At 53.6% G+C, this 15,986-nt stretch overlaps 1 protein-coding gene across 2 annotated transcripts; it reads right to left on the bottom strand.

Moving 5' to 3' along the window:
- Window positions 1-1,815: 1,815 nt before the first annotated feature.
- On the bottom strand, window positions 1,816-15,812 carry NOL9 (nucleolar protein 9). 2 transcript variants are annotated; one of them, XM_070403978.1, is made up of 13 exons: window positions 15,733-15,812; window positions 14,929-15,628; window positions 14,020-14,239; window positions 12,889-13,016; window positions 11,361-11,496; window positions 11,157-11,253; window positions 10,352-10,449; window positions 9,552-9,713; window positions 9,101-9,398; window positions 8,693-8,804; window positions 6,698-6,875; window positions 5,614-5,747; window positions 1,816-5,057 (listed from the first exon to the last, which is right to left on the bottom strand). In XM_070403978.1, the coding sequence occupies exons 2-13, from the start codon at window positions 15,385-15,387 to the stop codon at window positions 4,908-4,910; spliced, it is 2,172 nt and encodes a 723-aa protein (XP_070260079.1). In that variant the 5' UTR covers window positions 15,388-15,628; window positions 15,733-15,812; the 3' UTR covers window positions 1,816-4,907. The 2 variants fall into 2 exon arrangements, with proteins under 2 accessions (XP_070260079.1, XP_070260078.1); XM_070403977.1 differs by having other exon boundaries at window positions 14,929-15,806.
- Between the last annotated feature and the right edge of the window lie 174 nt (window positions 15,813-15,986).

The following is a 15,986-nucleotide window of genomic DNA, read 5'->3' on the forward strand; positions in this document are numbered from 1 at the left end:
CAGAGGTTATTTTTTCCATTGCTTTTTAGAGGGTATAAGGGAGTAGAGAGGGGGGAAGAGAAACATCAATATGACAGAGACACAGCGATCAGTTGCCTTCCGCACGCACCCTGATTTCGGGGGCGAGGATCAACCCTGCAACCAGGTACGTGCCCTTGACTGGGCATCAAACCCATGACCCTTTGGTGTGTGGGCTGGTGCTCTAACCATTTGGCAACACCAGCCAGTGCTCATGGCGCTTTTACAAATAGCTAAAGGCCAAGTTGGGAACCTACTCAAAACCTAGCGATGGGACAGGACTGTGATGCACAGAACATGGCCATGTGACGGGTCCTGGGCGCCTCCCCACCATGCCTTTCGCCTGCCAGCAGAGCAGCTCCTCAGCAGAGATCTTGCTTTCTCCTTTGGGGGGGGGGGGATGCGGGGGGGAGCCTCCCTGCTCTGCCCACTCAGAAGACCGCGTCATCTGCGCCATCCTCGCAATGGGGTCAGGGCTGAGGGCTAACCCTCAGCGGGCTGGGCCACCCCGCCTTCCCCACTTTCACGAACCCCCAGGTCAGTGAGGACAAACCCGGCTCAGCCTGTAGGGGGGCTTCGTAAAGCGTCCACACCGAGTCAGCAGGCGTGGGACCCAGTAGCCCTCCAAGTCCCCGGCTTCTCCCCTGGCTCAGTGCCGTTGACCCCCCCTTTCTGGACAAGAGAGGAAGAAAACATACTCACTGCTTCCCAGACGGAGGCTGAGCCAGCCGCGAGGTGGAGACCCGTACTTGGTGAGGGCCGAATTCATGCTTGAGCTCTGGTGGCACCTCGCCCGGCCCTCCAGCCACGTGCCAGCCCCCAGGTCTGTCCCTCTTTCTGCAGCGAAGGGCTTCTCCCAGCCTCACCCCAATCCTAGCTCCTCCGGTGGAATCCGTCTGCACAGGCCCCGGAGCCCTCAGCCTCAATCTGCTTCCCTGCGAGGCAGGCCCCCTGGACGCTGTATGTTCTAACGTATGGGCTTCCTGGCCGCGGTTTGCCCTGCGTTCCCCTACTGGTGGTTTTCTCCCCTTGGATTTTCCATTCCCAAGTACCCATTCGCGCCCTGGAACAGACTCCTCAGGCTGCTGGCTGCCTCAGCGTCCCTCCCTTCCCGGAAAAGCAGCGCCGGGACCCTGGTGTCTGCAGTCCCGGCAGGAGCCCCGCTAGGCGCCTTGGCGAGGAGGCAGGCCTGCAAGTTCGGTTGCTTCTCCCTGCCCGGCAGACGTTCACCCGGGAGATCAAGTCAGTTCCAAAGTGTTAGAAAAACCCAAGCCACAGTCTGCTGAGCACCGCGGAGGCATCAGTCACCATGGCAACCCTGGGCTTCCCAGCCCAACAGTGTCCACAGGCTCAGCTGTTTGCTTCCTCAGCGCCAGCACTTCCAGGGGACCTGCTGCCCCGACTGGACTCAGGCTGCGCCCGCCCAGCCCTCTCTGCCCAACTCTTTTCCTGGCAAAACCTTGGAACTCTTTAGCTTAGCAAAGCCGTTCGTTCCGCGGAGGCCTGAACATCACATGTTCCTTCCTTCACGGCACAGATGGCCCCATGTTTATTTCAGCCACTGTTCAGGCTCAGCCTGTCGGCCAGCTTGTGGGGCGGCCCGGCCTGGGAGGGGCGCGGGGAGCCGGGAGGGGAGCTGCTCGCACCGTCCAGAGGCAGTTACAGCCCCAGACCTGGGCTTCTCTTTTTTTTTTTTTTTTAAATATATTTTATTGATTTTTTACAGAGAGGAAGGGAGAGAGATAGAGAGCTAGAAACATCGATGAGTGAGAAACATCGATCAGCTGCCTCCTGCACATCTCCCACTGGGGATGTGCCCGCAACCCAGGTACATGCCCGACCGGAATCGAACCCGGGACCCCTCAGTCCGCAGGCTGACGCTCTATCCACTGAGCCAAACCGGTTTTGGCTTCTCTTTTCTTAATTTGAACTTTTCTGGGAGCAAAATTTTCCTTCTCCTCTAATACACTCTCCAAGACAGCCAGAAAGGAGATGGCACCCTCTCAGCTCACATACCTGGACCCAAACAGAAAAATTAACCTGCCACTGCGTTCAACACTGGCGCGGAAAAGCCGCCGGCATTGCTGGGCTCCCTGTGCCCCCGCCCGGCACCCACTCCCCAGCCCTCCCAGTGTTTTATTTTACCCGGTGTTTCTGTCATCATCGCTCCTAATCACTGAAGTAATTTCCTGGAACAAAATGGTCTATGTATGTAAGGAATTACACCAATTCATGTCCTAAAAAGTATTTAATGATACAAAAAGGATGTAAGTGAAAAGAGCTGGACAGAACACCACACATACAGCAGGACACCAATGTTGTAAAAAATCCAAACACAATTTAGAAAATGTCAGACGAGGCAGCACATGGCACCAACAGCGATTCTCCGTGCGGTGGACTGGATCACGTTCTAAATGTGTGAACTGTTCATCCAAGTTCAAAAACACTGAACAGAGGTTTAGGAAAAACTCCCAGGAAGGGGGTCCTTCACAGGAGCTCTAGTGGGACACGCGGCCGGAAGAAGTTTTAAGGTGAACCTGCTGGAGGGGGGCCAGGTAAGAGGTTCTGATTCCAACACTGAGCCTCTGCTTCGTTCGGGGGCGACGGTAAACAATCCGATCTTGGTCCCTGCCTTCCAGACAGGTGCAAGCAGTCCCTGCTCGCCTGAGGGCCTGGCCTCCGCACTGTGCGGGCAGGGACCCCAGGGAAGAGCTTCCGTCCCATCTTAAAGGGGAACAGGCTCCAATGAATGTCTCCCTCACAACCTCATGGAGCCCGTGTCCCAGCCAGGATTTGAACTCAGAGCTCTAACATCACAGCCTGCTGTCTGACCCGAGACACTGCCACATCCAAAGCTAATAAAGCCTCTACCAACCCATTTTTAAAAACTCAGGACTTGGCATAAAGGAGCCCTGGACCCACATCGCCCCGCCCCACACTGTCGGTGGACAGCTGAGTGTCCGGCAAGTGATCCCACCCGTCAAAGGACCCAGTGGAGGAGGCAGGGCCTTCGCTCCACCTGGGGCCTCCCCACCCCTCTGTCCTCCCCCAGGAGCCACTTCCAGAGTCCGATCTCTCGGAAATCCTACTCCAAGGCACCTGGAGGGCGAGTCACTGTCCCTCCCCCTCTCTAATCTCGTTTCCGGGCTGGAGCCTGGGTGTACACTGACTCCTACCCTCAGGACTAACAGGGTCAGGAGGGAACACTGAGCTGTCTGTGTTTATAAAATAAAATGAACCCTAGAATAAGCAGGTACTACTTTGGAAATCACACACCGATGATTAAGAATAACTCAATGCAGACTCATTCCTACACACCCTGACCACAGCCGACTAGAAATAACAAGCCCACACCACCGACACTGGTAAGCAAATGGATACCCACAGCCGCCTGACCAGAGCCAGGGACCTAGAGGGTCCGGCCCTCTGACCATGGCTGACAACTCCCTCTAGTGGCCCTGTCTGCTTTCTTTACCGAGGGGCCTGAAAAAGGACTGCGTCCTTAAGTGCCAGCAAGAGGGGCAGCTGAAGGCAGGCCTGGAGCAATGAAAAGGCAAATGCGACCTGCTGCTAGCGACCTAGTGACTGTCATCAAGATGCAGGGGCTGGGGAAGGAGGCAAGAAGTTGACGGTGGTGGATTGTCTCACAACTATTTGCCAAGTCAAAATAGAAAAATGTGTACATGGTAAACTTAAATATAAATAAGAGGCAATGAAGAAGTGAGACCTAAAAAGGTCTCCAGAATCCTAAATTTCACCCGGGAGGGACAAGGCTCCTGTGAGAATTTGCACGCCTAAGGGTCTCTGAGATGCTTAAAGACAATGATAATCAGCGATTTAAATGAATACAGATGGTAAAACCTGCGAATCCTGGGGACCTCCTTCAACATGATCTGCCAGGAAGCGGACGTTCACAGTAAGTCTGAGATGCTGCCTCAGTACAGTATCCCGCTCTCCTCAGCACAGAAATGGTGCCCCAGACGGCTCCTCTCTGCCCCCAAAACCACCCACCTCGGGGTAAGGACTCATGAGCACCAGGGAGACGAAGACAGATTTCCACCTGGGAGGATGGCACCATCACCAGCTCCCGCACTCAGGAGGGGGCGTTCAGCCCAGAGCTGTCCGCATGTTCAAGTTCAGGTCGAGCTGCCAAGGGCAGGAACGGGCCACTCAGAGCTCCCTGCCAGGCCTCTCCCAGACCTCTGCCCAGGCTGTCAGTCTCGGAGAAGTCAATCAGGGCAAATCTTTAATGAGGCCCCGGGAGGGTTCCTGGATTTGAGAGCTTTTCTTCAGCATAAAACCAGTGGATTAAAGAGAGCAAGAGAAGGCTTCTCAAGTCCAAACCTCCATCTGTTAAGCCTTGATTACATTTAAAGATGAAACACAATTTTTTAATACTTGTCCCACAGGAATGGAAGAGAAGGTGGATAGGATCACGTGATCAGGGGATGGGACCGACGCACCAGCGGGTCCCCCACCCCGGCCGGCCACCACAAGTGGGTGAGGGCCGAGGTGTGTCCCCACATCCTGTTCCGCTTGGATCCCGCTGGCCAGCCTGCCGTCCTCCCTGGTACATCTTTTGGGCCCTTGTCTCCCTATTTTTACCCAGGTTCCAACCAGATGCTTGAACTTTGTTCTGTTTCAATGGCATCTCACCTTTTCCCTGCTGCTTTCTCCCTGTAGGAAATGAAACATCGTGGATGATGAACCACACAGCAGAGCAGGGCGAAATGAGGTCACGGAGCTTTAAGAAGGGACTGAAGTGGACTGTGACTTCCACGAGCTGTGGAGGAAACGCTGCTCGCCAGGGCGCAGCCACAGCGCAGAGCCCATCAGTCCGCTGACGTCAGGCCAGAGACAAAGTCAGGCTTCCTCCCTCGTTAGAAACGTCAGTGTGCCTTTCGATAGAACCTAGCTTTTGGATGTTGTCTCTTTCTATATGTTTCCTCAGCTTCTCTTGCTCCAATTTTGCCCGTTGCTCCAGGAAGTTTAACATTATAATCTGTTGTGACGTAAGGAATCATCCCCTCGAACCCATGCTGAAAGGAAACAGAAAACATGCAAACTCCCAATCAGCCCAGTCTTCCTCCCCCAGAAGACAGCGTGGAGTCTCAGTGAGCCCCGCCTCCTCCGGAGCTCCGCCCCTCCTGAGCTTTCTCCCCAAAGGCCCGGAAGCACTGGTGCCCCTGAAGGCCGGCCTCCCGTCTGTCTGTCTGTCTGTCTAGTCAACTCCACAAGCACATCCAATAGGAGTGGCAAGTGCGGGCATTTCCGTCTCCAACAAGCAGGTAAGAAGGGAGGAACAGCAGGCCACCCACAGGCCGGGCAGTTGGGCTTGGGGGCCGCACGGATGCTCTCGGCCACCATGACCTTCCCAGGGCTGCACCTGAAGATGGCCTCAGCCTCAGGAAAGGGAACGGCTCCCCAACGGGCTCCCGTGGCGCTGGCGGCTCATGGCCTTGCCTCTCCCCTGGCTTCCTCCAGCCCCTACAACCAAGTGTCCGTCTCCCCAACAACAGCCTGCCCAGTTTCAGGTTCTCTCTCTACCATGGACACAGCCTGCTCCCTCCCAGGTTGTCCTGGAGCCACGCTCACCTGGCTCTTGAGGACACAATGTGGAATGGAAATGGCTCCGACCAGCAGACAATTCACATTTCTTAGCTCTTCCGGGGGCACAGGCGTGAGGATGTGGTAAAGCCGCTTCTCCATGTCGATTCCCCGACAGATCCCTGGAAGACCCAGAGCACACGCAGATCACCCTCCGCAAGGCGCCAGGCCTCCCACCACCCCACTGCAGAGCAGCTTCTAAAAAGTTTCAACTTCAACTGGTTTTGCTTTGAAATATGACGTGGCGGGAGACAGAGTGTGGGAATGCCGGAAGCCATGGGAGCTTCTCCCTGCTCGGCTGGGAGGCACCGAGTGGTCCTCATGCCGAAGTCCTAGCCTGCACCTGCGCCAGCGCCAATGCGCCCAGGGACAGTTTAGTGGGGCAAAGGTGACTCAGCCTTTCCCTTCATCCAGTCCTTCTTTGTGGTCTGCACAAAGTGACCCATCTCTATGAAGATGCTTTAAGAAGTACAGTGTTGTTGCCCTGACCGGTTTGGCTCAGTGGCTAGAGCGTCGACCTGCGGACCAAAGGGTCCCGGGTTCGATTCCGGTCAAGGGCATGTACCTTGGTTGCGGGCACATCCCCAGTAGGGGGTGGGCAGGAGGCAGCTGATCGATATTTCTCGCTCATCGATGTTTCTGGCTCTCTATCCCTCTCCCTTCCTCTCTGTAAAATATCATCAGGCGTGTGGACCCATCAGGACCTCAGTTTTGGACCCAAGTCCTGGACGCCCTTGAGATATCCAAGCAGAGAGTGCACGGGTAACACGGGCTTGGAACCCTATGGGAAGTCAGCAGGAAGAGGGACTGAGAGCCCCAGCAGTGGGCGAGCAGCCTCGAGAAAACACGTCAGGTGAGAAGGCGTCCCCAGGCCTCGGGGATCCGGGATTTAGAGGGGCCAGCGGAGAAGCGGAGGAAGAGCTGCTTCTTGCCTGCCCGAGGCCCACGGTGCTCGGAGACAGAGCAGCTCTCTGACCATCGAGCCGAGACAGCCCCAAGGTCAGACGGGCCATTACAGCTGGAGAAGTGGGTCAAGCTCCGTAGGTTTACAGACACGTTCACCCTCACTCACCAAAGCCCAAACAATCGCAGATTGGAGTCTGCGTAAGCAGGATGGGCCCCTCTGTATATCCTCCGACATCATCCAGGATCTTGCAAAGGCCGACCCAGCTGGCGTTCACAGCATACAGGACGTGGGTAGGGGCGATATCAGAGTGAATGACCCGGAGGGCGACAGCATGGAAAGGGACCTGGAAAACAAACGGGCACCTCCCTCTGTTAACTCTTTTTTTATTAAATTTTTTGGTGACATTGGTTAAGAAACTTAGATAGGTTTCAAGCATACACTTCCACGATAATCTGTATATTGCATTACGTGTTCACCACCCAGACTCCAATCTTCTTTCGTCACCACATGTATGACCTCCTTTACCCTTTACTACCCCCACCTCCCTCTATTAATTCTGAGAAATTACTTTTAGTTTGTGTCAGCCGACTAGGCAGCTTTCTAAAGTTATGTCTGCCACACTCCCGCTGCAAAGTAAACAGCGAGGAGACACCAACCAGCGTTTGCTCAGTTTCACTGCTTTAATCCAGAGCCTGAGAACTTGACATAAAGTCCTTGTGCATCACCCACACTTGCTAGAAATCTAAACGAACGCCTGGAACTCTCTTGTCTAAAGAGACACATAAGACACAAGTCTGTAGAGGTCCTACAGGGGTTACAGTCGCAGGAGACTGTGAAGACCCCATCACCGAGGTACTAATGTAAGAAAGCCAAAATCCACTCAGCGAGAAAAGGCCGCCATTCATTCCCTGATGCAACATATTGAACTAAGAAAAATGCATCATACTCCTGGAGCACAAGGTAAGTAACTACCTTTAATGTAACTTTCTGGGTAATTTCAAATTCTTAAAGCAGAAAAGTATTTTGTTACATAGACTACTTAGATTTCAAAACAAATTTGAAATTTAAAAAAGGCAATTTAAATTACTGGCAGATAAGTTCCAACTTCAGTTGTACAGCTTCTCTATGTGAGCAAAACCCCAGCGAACAAACCGCCTCCAACTCTCAGGTGGGGACGACGGGAGGCCGAGGGTCAATCTCGCCGGCAGGCCGAGAGGCATTCCTGCCGCGCCTGCCTGCGAGACCTCAGCCCTGTCCCCTCCACGCGACTGTGCCCAGGTCGCTAAGCTGGAAACAGGAGCAACGAGCATCGCCCTCCCAGTGCCATGCAGTCACCAGGCCATTCCTGGTAATGAGCTTAGCACAGCGCCCGGCACACAGTGAGGGCTCAACACTGGACAGGGCATACAGCAGAGGGGGAACGCTCTGGCCTCTGAAGTCAGGCTGCACGGCCTATAGGCCAGCCCAAACCTTGACTGTGGCCCTCTGGGTCAGCTGACTCAATGTCCCTGGCCTCAGTCCTATCATCTGTAAAATGGGGATTATAACAGCCATTGGGAGTAAAGGAGGAAACACAGGCTTAGAACACAGCACAGCAGAGTAAGCACTTAGGAAATGCTTCCTGTCACTATTTTATTCTCCCATCACCCAGAATTCTAGTATTAAGGTGGTTTCTTCCCCAAATAATTCTGGATCCCAAGATGCACATGCTCTGGTGCTAAAATCTACTATTGACAATAACGTGCAAGACTTTAAGAGTGCCCCCTGGGGGCCAGGCACCACTGTGCACTCCCGTGGACTCTGCACAACCATCCCACCAGGTCGGGTACTGCCTCCACTCTAACAATGACAAACCGAGTCACACAGCTCGGAAGCGAGAGCGCTGGAACCAGACTGCCTGGGGTCAATCCAGGGCCACCCCTGGGGTCAGGCAGAACATTGCCACTAGCCTGGAACCAGAGCTGTGCCCAGGACAGCACAGCCTGATGCCAGCTCTGCCACTGCCACTGGGTTTCTCAAACGGGGAGTCACTGATCCCACCCCGTGGGCTGGTTCTGAGGGTTACGAGAGGAGTTATAAAGTGGAGAGAAGAGTGTCACACACAGAAACCACGGTGTTTGCTAAGCAGGCAGCTGGTCCCCACACCAGCTCAGCTTGTACCTGATAGGGGGTCAGGCTGTGCAGGGGACGAAGCGGTCTCGGCGCAGGGGCCTGCAGCTGGCCAAGGTAACCCAACAAGGCCAAGTCCCGAAGAACTCTGTTATGCAACTCCCTGAAAAGCAAACCAGGAGGAGGTGAGGAGCCCCCCTTACAGGCCCCCCCCATCATTATGTAGATCCATTTGCACCTTGGAACCCGCACACCCTGTCTTTCTCTAAGCCAGTGGGACACGGAGCGGGGACTCTCCTAGGGGAGCCCACTCGGACATTCCCACAGGAAAATGACTGACTGTTCCCCACGTCCCCAACTGCGCTGGAGACTGAAAGTGTTACAGGACTCACTGCTCTGAAGGAATTGAGGGCAGAAGGCATGTTAAACGGAATTCTCCAGCCACGGCGGTTTACTTACCGACTCCTTGGAGTTTTTCTAAAAAAAAAGTCCAACTGGACGCACATCAGCTTATGTCCAGAAAATGCCACCGGACTCTCCTTTTCTTCGTCACCGAATTCCAAACTGTCTGCAAATTCTGGCAGGTAGAAGCCTCGGTCTCTGACCTTGGCCTTGCTCTTGGTGTACAAGCCATCCATGTCGTCGACGTAGGTGGGGGTGAGCTGCGGCATGAATTTGCTCCGGCTGGAACTGAACTGAACCACGTGGCTGGGGGACAGCAAGCGGATCAGATCCACGAGCAGTAAGAGGCCCTGATCTGCGGGGAGGAGAGGACGTCAGCGTCAGTGCCGTGTCGTTCTGAGACAGCGCTCGGCCAGACAATCTCCCCAAAACTGGGCTCCAGCCGCAGGTCTGAGCTGGGAGCTCACTCCCACTAGTCCTCCCGGCCCCACGGCCGCTGTGGCCTTACCTGTCACCCAGCCCATCGTGTTGATGATGAGAGGGGACTCTCTCTTGTAGGAGCTGAACACATACTTGATGATCTCAATGTAATTCTCATAGTTGTTTTTACAAGTAGATTTCCCAAAATATACCATTTTCTGTGGTGTCCTCTGGTGGGTGAAAGGTGGTCCTAAGAAGATAGATAACAGTAATGAATCCGTGCCCTGGCCTGTGCTCCTCATTGGTTAGAATGTCGGCCCAAGCACCAACGGGTCTCGGGTTCGATTCCTAGTCAAGGGCACATACATGGGTTGCAGGTTCTAACCCCAGAATGGTCAGGGCGTACGCAGAAGGCAACCAATCAATGTGTCTCTCTCACATAGATGTCTCTCTCTTTCCCTCTCCCTCCCACTTTTTCTAAAAATTCAATTAAAAAAATAACAAAAACAAACAAAAAAAGCAATGTGGGATTCCGGTTTGGATTTTGAATCAGAAAAAGGAGATTAGTGGGTAACTTGTTAATTTTGAATAAAATCTATAGGTTAATTAATAGCATTGTATCAATTTTAATTTCCTGGTTTAGATCGTTGTATAGGGTTAAATAAGATGTTAATATTAAAGGAAACTGTGTTTCTAACTTACATATAATAAAATGGAACCGCACCAAGTGTCATAGTTTATTTTTTAATTTTTGGAGGCTGGACCATGAGTTTGGAGGGGTATGCTCACATTTGTATTTTATACTTTTATAATCTTTGAATTTTTGGTTAAGTATCGTTATTCTCACATTTTATAACACCAGAACTTTTAAGAATCTACAATACGTACCTAGAAGCGGTTCTGTGATATTAAGTAGAGAAATACAGCCCGGAGGAGTAAATTCTGTCTGTCCCAGGTCACATTCCAAATAGTCAACGCAGGAAATACTAAAAATTCAAAAGGAAATCTTAACTAGCTTTACTCTGTGGAAAGGATAAATCAGATATTAAGGATTTTATGTGCTATACTAGAGGCCCAGCGCACGAAATCATGCGCGGGTAGGGCCCCTGGGCCTAGCCTGCAATCAGGGCCATCTTCCGCACACTCGCCAGTCCCCAGTCCCGCCCTGCTGCCGACATCCACCCCGGTTCCCCATTAGCCATCTGGCGATTGGAGCCTACAGGCTGGGGGGAGGGACCGAGAGGTGGTCAATGCACCTCATAGCGAATGGTTGATTGGTCGTTTGGTCGTTGGCCTATATAGGATGGTTGTGATCCACCCTAGGCAGACTTTTGGGTGGACTGCTCAATCCATATACAACAATGCCTAAAGAGGACATGTGATGGGTCACAGTGTCCGTTCATAATGTGGTACAGCGTCATCTTTCCTAAGACGTTACCTGTAAAAGGCAGCGGAGGTGACCTACTCTGAATCTCGATGTGGACAAATACCGATGCTGAGACCAAGCGACCCTTCCCGAAGCGCACTGACAGGAGGTCAGCACCCAGAGCCATCGCTTAGCCGAGCTGCTGGGCACAGAGTTGTAAATACTCTCTTCTGAGAAGTCAAGAGGCATCCCCGTCCAGTTTCCTAAATCCAAACTCCTACTTCATGCCCCAAATCGAGCAACCTGTCAAAACAAGAACACTCTTACCTGTTCAACAGCTGGTTAATCAGGTACCTATTAAATGTTGACTTTCCGACGTCCTGCCAGCCACAGACCAGGATGATGGGGCAGCCGTCTACTTCCTCTGGAGGCGAGACAAACATGCCCTAGAGTTAGCCTTCTCCCTAGGGCTCTACCCACGGGAACCGGGGTCCTGGCGGGAGCCCTCAAGCTTATCAATGTCTCGCTCACCACAGGCGACGCTGACCAGCTCCTCCAGGGCCGACAGGAAACTCTCACTGAGCTGAAGGCCGTTTTTCTTCTTCTCTTTTTTAATGCCCACAGACCTCAAGGCGAAATACTCCGCGTTAATCTGGAAAGTTGTCCTCTGAAATGAACAACATCAACTTTTAGAAAAGGTGGAAACTAATGCGCCTTTCCCCTCAGTTCTAAATTAGTAAGCCTCATGCAACTGTGAACTAAGGATAAATGTGATCCCTCCCTTTTCCCAACCCCAACCCTTGTCAACTCTCCTCCTAAAGCACCAGCGCCTGTTCCCACAGCTTACACTCACTTCCCAGCCGCCATGGCCTCGAGGACACACCCGAGAGAATGAACATGCGTGAGAGTGACTGCCAGAAGGAAAAGGGAACTGGAGGCCGCAGGCCAAGAGCAGGCTGGGTATTTGAACAAAGTCAAGGCAATACTCCAAACAGAGCCAACAGACAGAACATATGCAGACAGAGTGGAAAGGACGCGGAAGGCAGGCCCACGAAGCCCGAGGGCGTCCTAGGAGTACCAGGAAACCGCGGGAGAGCCACCCGAGGAACAGGAGCCCACTCTCGCGGAAGCAGCTGGAGCTGGGACGGAACACACCCCTGCGCGGAAGAGACCCGCCCAGGATCACAAGGAAAAGACGTCCTAAAAGGAATGAGAACCCGCCTGGCAATAAGGCTTGCTATCAGCAGCTCTGCATTCTAGAAAAGAAGCGAGCAGGCCTTCAGTTTTGACACCAATGACCACACTGTCTCGGTCTCATGGAGCCCAGCTGTTGGGAGGGTCTCGGGCTCAGACCTGGAACCTTCCCGTTTCTATCGACTCCCTCGGTGCTGTTTTCCCACCTTGAGGCCTTTGGATCCCCTTCTGCTCAAAGCTCCAAATTTACATTTCCAACCTCTTTTCTGAATTCCAGACTCGACATCTAACAGGCACCTCAAAGTCCACACATCTACACCCGCTCCTGTAGTCACCCCCGCCTCAATTAATAGAAACGCCAAGCACCCAGGCACTGAGCCCCAAAGGCCTGGTTAGTCCTTGATTCTTCCTCTTATCTCACCATCCAGTCTGTCCAACAATCTTATGGGTTAGATTCCATTTATTGACTCATGGGAGGCAATTAAAGTAAAAACTGGACTTCAGGAAATTAGTAACAGGGCCAGCAAAAGTACATCGAAATTACTCATTCACAGTTTAGAGAACACTTATACTGTCTCCTGTTAATAAGTCAAGATACAAGATAACCCTTTTTAAAAAAATGCCAAAAAGCACTTAACCGACTACAATATAAAATGATGGCTTTTGCTGGGGAATGAAGCTAAGGGGGGCCTTTTCAGGATGTACCTTTCGACAGTGACTATTCTTACTGAGCACACGTATCACAACCCGTAGGACAAATAGCACAAGGCAGGCTGGCCTCCGAGGGGAGCACCCCACACAGGCGTGTGAGAGGGCTGTTTTGGTGAAAGTAATTTGCAAAACTCAGAATGAAAACTGGTTTTACCTCTTGTTCGAAAACGTAAGATAAGCCCGGATGGCTGGTTATGAAGTTCACGGTGGCATGTTTCAGGTTTTCTAGCATCACAATGGAACACAGGGGCGAAAAGTTCTTCATCAGCCAACATCTGTCATCTGTAAAGAGAAAATTAAGCTACCTTACAAACAGTGACTCCACGAAACTCTACGCCCTTTAGGACTACCATTTCCTCGGCTGAACTGTGAACTTTTTGAGGTAGAGATTATGTGTGAGAGCCTTTTTCAGGAGGCCATACTGCACAACAGGAACACCCCCGGGGTGAGAAGTCAATCCAGGTTTGGCACCTACTAGCTGTGTGCCTTGGGCAGCTTTTCTCCTCTGTAAAATGGTGACAACAATATGGTGAAAAGTCACTCTCAGGACTTCTGTGAGAGTTTATTTTTAATATCCTCATCTGAGGATATATATAATTAAGTAGTTATTTATTTTTATTAATCCTCACCCGAGGATATTCTTTCCATTGATTTTTAGAGAGAGTGGAAGCAAGAGAGGGAGAGGGAGAAGGAAGGGGGAGGGGGTGGAGAGACATGGATGTGAGAGACACATCAATTGGTTGCTCCCGGACCTGCCTCGGGATCAAGCCTGCAACAGTGGTATGTGCCCTTGACCAGAATCGAGCCAGAGACTCTTCAGTTGGGGCGGGGTGTGGGGGGGTGTGCTACTCTAACCACTGAGAAACCAGCTAGGAAGGGAGGGGGAGGGAGAAGGAGAGGGAGTGGAGGAGGGAGGGGGGGAGGTAGAGGTAGAGAGAGAGAAACAAACATCAATAGTATGTGCCCTGACCAGGAATGGAGTCCCCCCCAATCCTTTGGTATAAAGGATAATGACCCAACAAACTAAGCCACCTGGCCAGGGCTGTGAGGGTTTAAGTCAGTGGTTCTCAACCTTGGCTGCACTTAAAATCCTGATTTCTGGGCCTCATCCTCCAGAAATTCTGTTTCTTTGTTACTAATGCTGTGGCCCCACCCCATAACAAAGAAACAGAATTTCTGGAGGATGAGGCCCAGAAATCAGGATTTTAAAAAGATTCCCCGGTGATTCTAATGTGCAGCCAAGGTTGAGAACCGCTGTAGTAGATGATCCAGTTCCTCTCATTACCCCGGTTAAGATGAGCTCTTAGCAAAGTCCGGGCTTCTCTTTTCATCTCCTTCTTGCTTTTCTCAGGCATCGAGTGATGAACAGCACTGAGAGCCAGGCGTGAGTGGGTGTAGGTAGAGAAGACATCTTGGGAAGGCTGGCCTTGGCTAATGGTGAAACCCAACACCTGCACCCGGCCATAAAGGCAAGTCACACGACAGGTCCCGCTAAAAGTAAAAACCTAGCAGGGAAAGAAAAAAAGAAAAGAAGTAACATTGTGGATTCTGTTACTAACGCCTGAATTTTCCAAAACCTTCATTGCTAGTCACATATCAAAAGGTGGCAGATTTCTAAATAACAGAATGCATTGCAGTGGGTGACTTTCAGGTACTTAATGCTTTTTAACCTCAGATGACCTCCCATCAGCTACAGACAGCTGGTGAACAGGAAAATAAGGGGGTCCCACGAACCCAGCTCTGCTGTCCTCCTGGACCGGAGTCCAAGTGAAGAGCAGGGACCCTGCAATCAGGCTGCGGGGGTCGGATCCGACTACCGGGCTCCTTTGCGGAAGTCACCTAAGCTAACCCTGTTTCTTCCTGTCAACATCCATCGCCACCGCGGCAATGACTCCAGGTGGCTGGGAGTGTTCCATGGGTTCCTCCAACCAAGACACTCAGATCACGCAGAGCCTGGCGTTACTAGGCACCCAGTAAATGCGACCGATTACCAAAACCGTCGCCATTCAAGTCCCTTTAATCACCCAAAGACCTACATCACCCAAAGCGGAGTCCTTCTCACCCTCTGCCCAGCACCACCGCCAGGAGGGCTCTCTCGACTCCCACAGAGGGGCACGGTCTCCCCCGGCCTGCCACCCCCGGGGCTGCGTCTCCGACCCCCCCGCCCTCCGGGCTCTCTGGGCGCTCTACTCACCTGTTCCCGCGGCAGCAGCAGCAACGCGCGGCCCGGGCCGGCCGGCCGCAGCGGCGGGATGGGGAGGCTCGCGGGGCAACTCCGGGCGCTGTCCTCGTCCTCGTCCGAGGTCGGGCTGGAGTCCCGGCTGGGGGTCGGGCTGGGGAGCGGTCTAGGGACACGGCTGGGCACCGCGGTCTTGGGCCCCGGGGCAGCCGCTGAGCGCGACGCCAGCCAGCTGCCCTCCCGCCAGTCCCCGCCGGCCGCCTGGGCTTCTAGCAGCCGCCGCCGCTGGCGCCTCCGGCCGCACCAGCGCAGGAGCCGGAGCCGGCGGCGGGGCCTGCGGCTGAGGGTGAGCTGGGGCCGGGCCTTGCGGGATCGCGCCCACGTGGAGCGGAAGGGCCCCCGCTTCGGCAGCTGCAGGGTGTCCGCCATGCTGGTCGCCGGCGCTGGCGGCGCGAGAATCTCGCGAGATCTCATCGCTCCGCCCCGCGGCCCGGGGAGCGTAGGAAAGGAGCGGCCTGGAAGCAGCGGGCGCCCTCTGCCGGCGGCCCTGAGCCTCCGCCGCCACCTCAAAGGCTCCAGCCGGCCGGCGGGTGACCGCGGACGGCACCTGGGCTACCAATAAAGAGGTGACCTGTGCCCTGGCCCGGAGGCTAGGCTGGTTGGATTGGCGTCCTGTGCACCAAGAGCTGGCGGGTTCCAACCCTGGTCTGGGCTCCTAAGGGAGGCAGAAATCATTAAATATATCCTCGGTGAGGATTTAAAAAAACACACACGTGCGTCTTGGTTGCGCTTCCAATCTAGGCGAGCGTGGGGCGCTACCTCTTCAGGCCTGAAAGCGCAGCGGCGGGCAAACCGCAGCCGGAACCTCAGGACTCGGCCAGAACCGGAGGAAAACCCCGCGCCCAGCTTGACGTTGCTAGGCAGCTCTGGGAGGCGGCCGGTGACGGAAGTCCAGGGCCTGGCCCCGCCCCATTGCCCTTTCTCATCTCATTGGTCGTCTTCTTCGTGGCCCCGCCCCCAAATGTAGCGCTCAAACTCTGCGCCTCTCAGGTGTTCCACCCCGGCGGGCGCGC

Source organism: Myotis yumanensis, unplaced genomic scaffold (assembly GCF_028538775.1).
Source record: "Myotis yumanensis isolate MYYU_CA2020_CCGP unplaced genomic scaffold, mMyoYum1.0.hap1 SCAF_2, whole genome shotgun sequence".
In the NCBI taxonomy this organism is placed as follows: Eukaryota; Metazoa; Chordata; class Mammalia; order Chiroptera; family Vespertilionidae; genus Myotis; species Myotis yumanensis.

Bases quoted from the DNA above. Each gene is read 5' to 3' on its own strand.
- NOL9 (XM_070403978.1), bottom strand. From the start codon at position 15,387: ATGAGATCTCGCGAGATTCTCGCGCCGCCAGCGCCGGCGACCAGCATG. The intron at 13,017-14,019 runs GTAATGAGAGGA...TTCTCTTTACAG, and splicing joins AAGAGCTCATCTTAACCGGG to ATGACAGATGTTGGCTGATG. The intron at 10,450-11,156 runs GTAAGAGTGTTC...TTGAATTTTTAG, and splicing joins ATTAACCAGCTGTTGAACAG to TATTTCCTGCGTTGACTATT.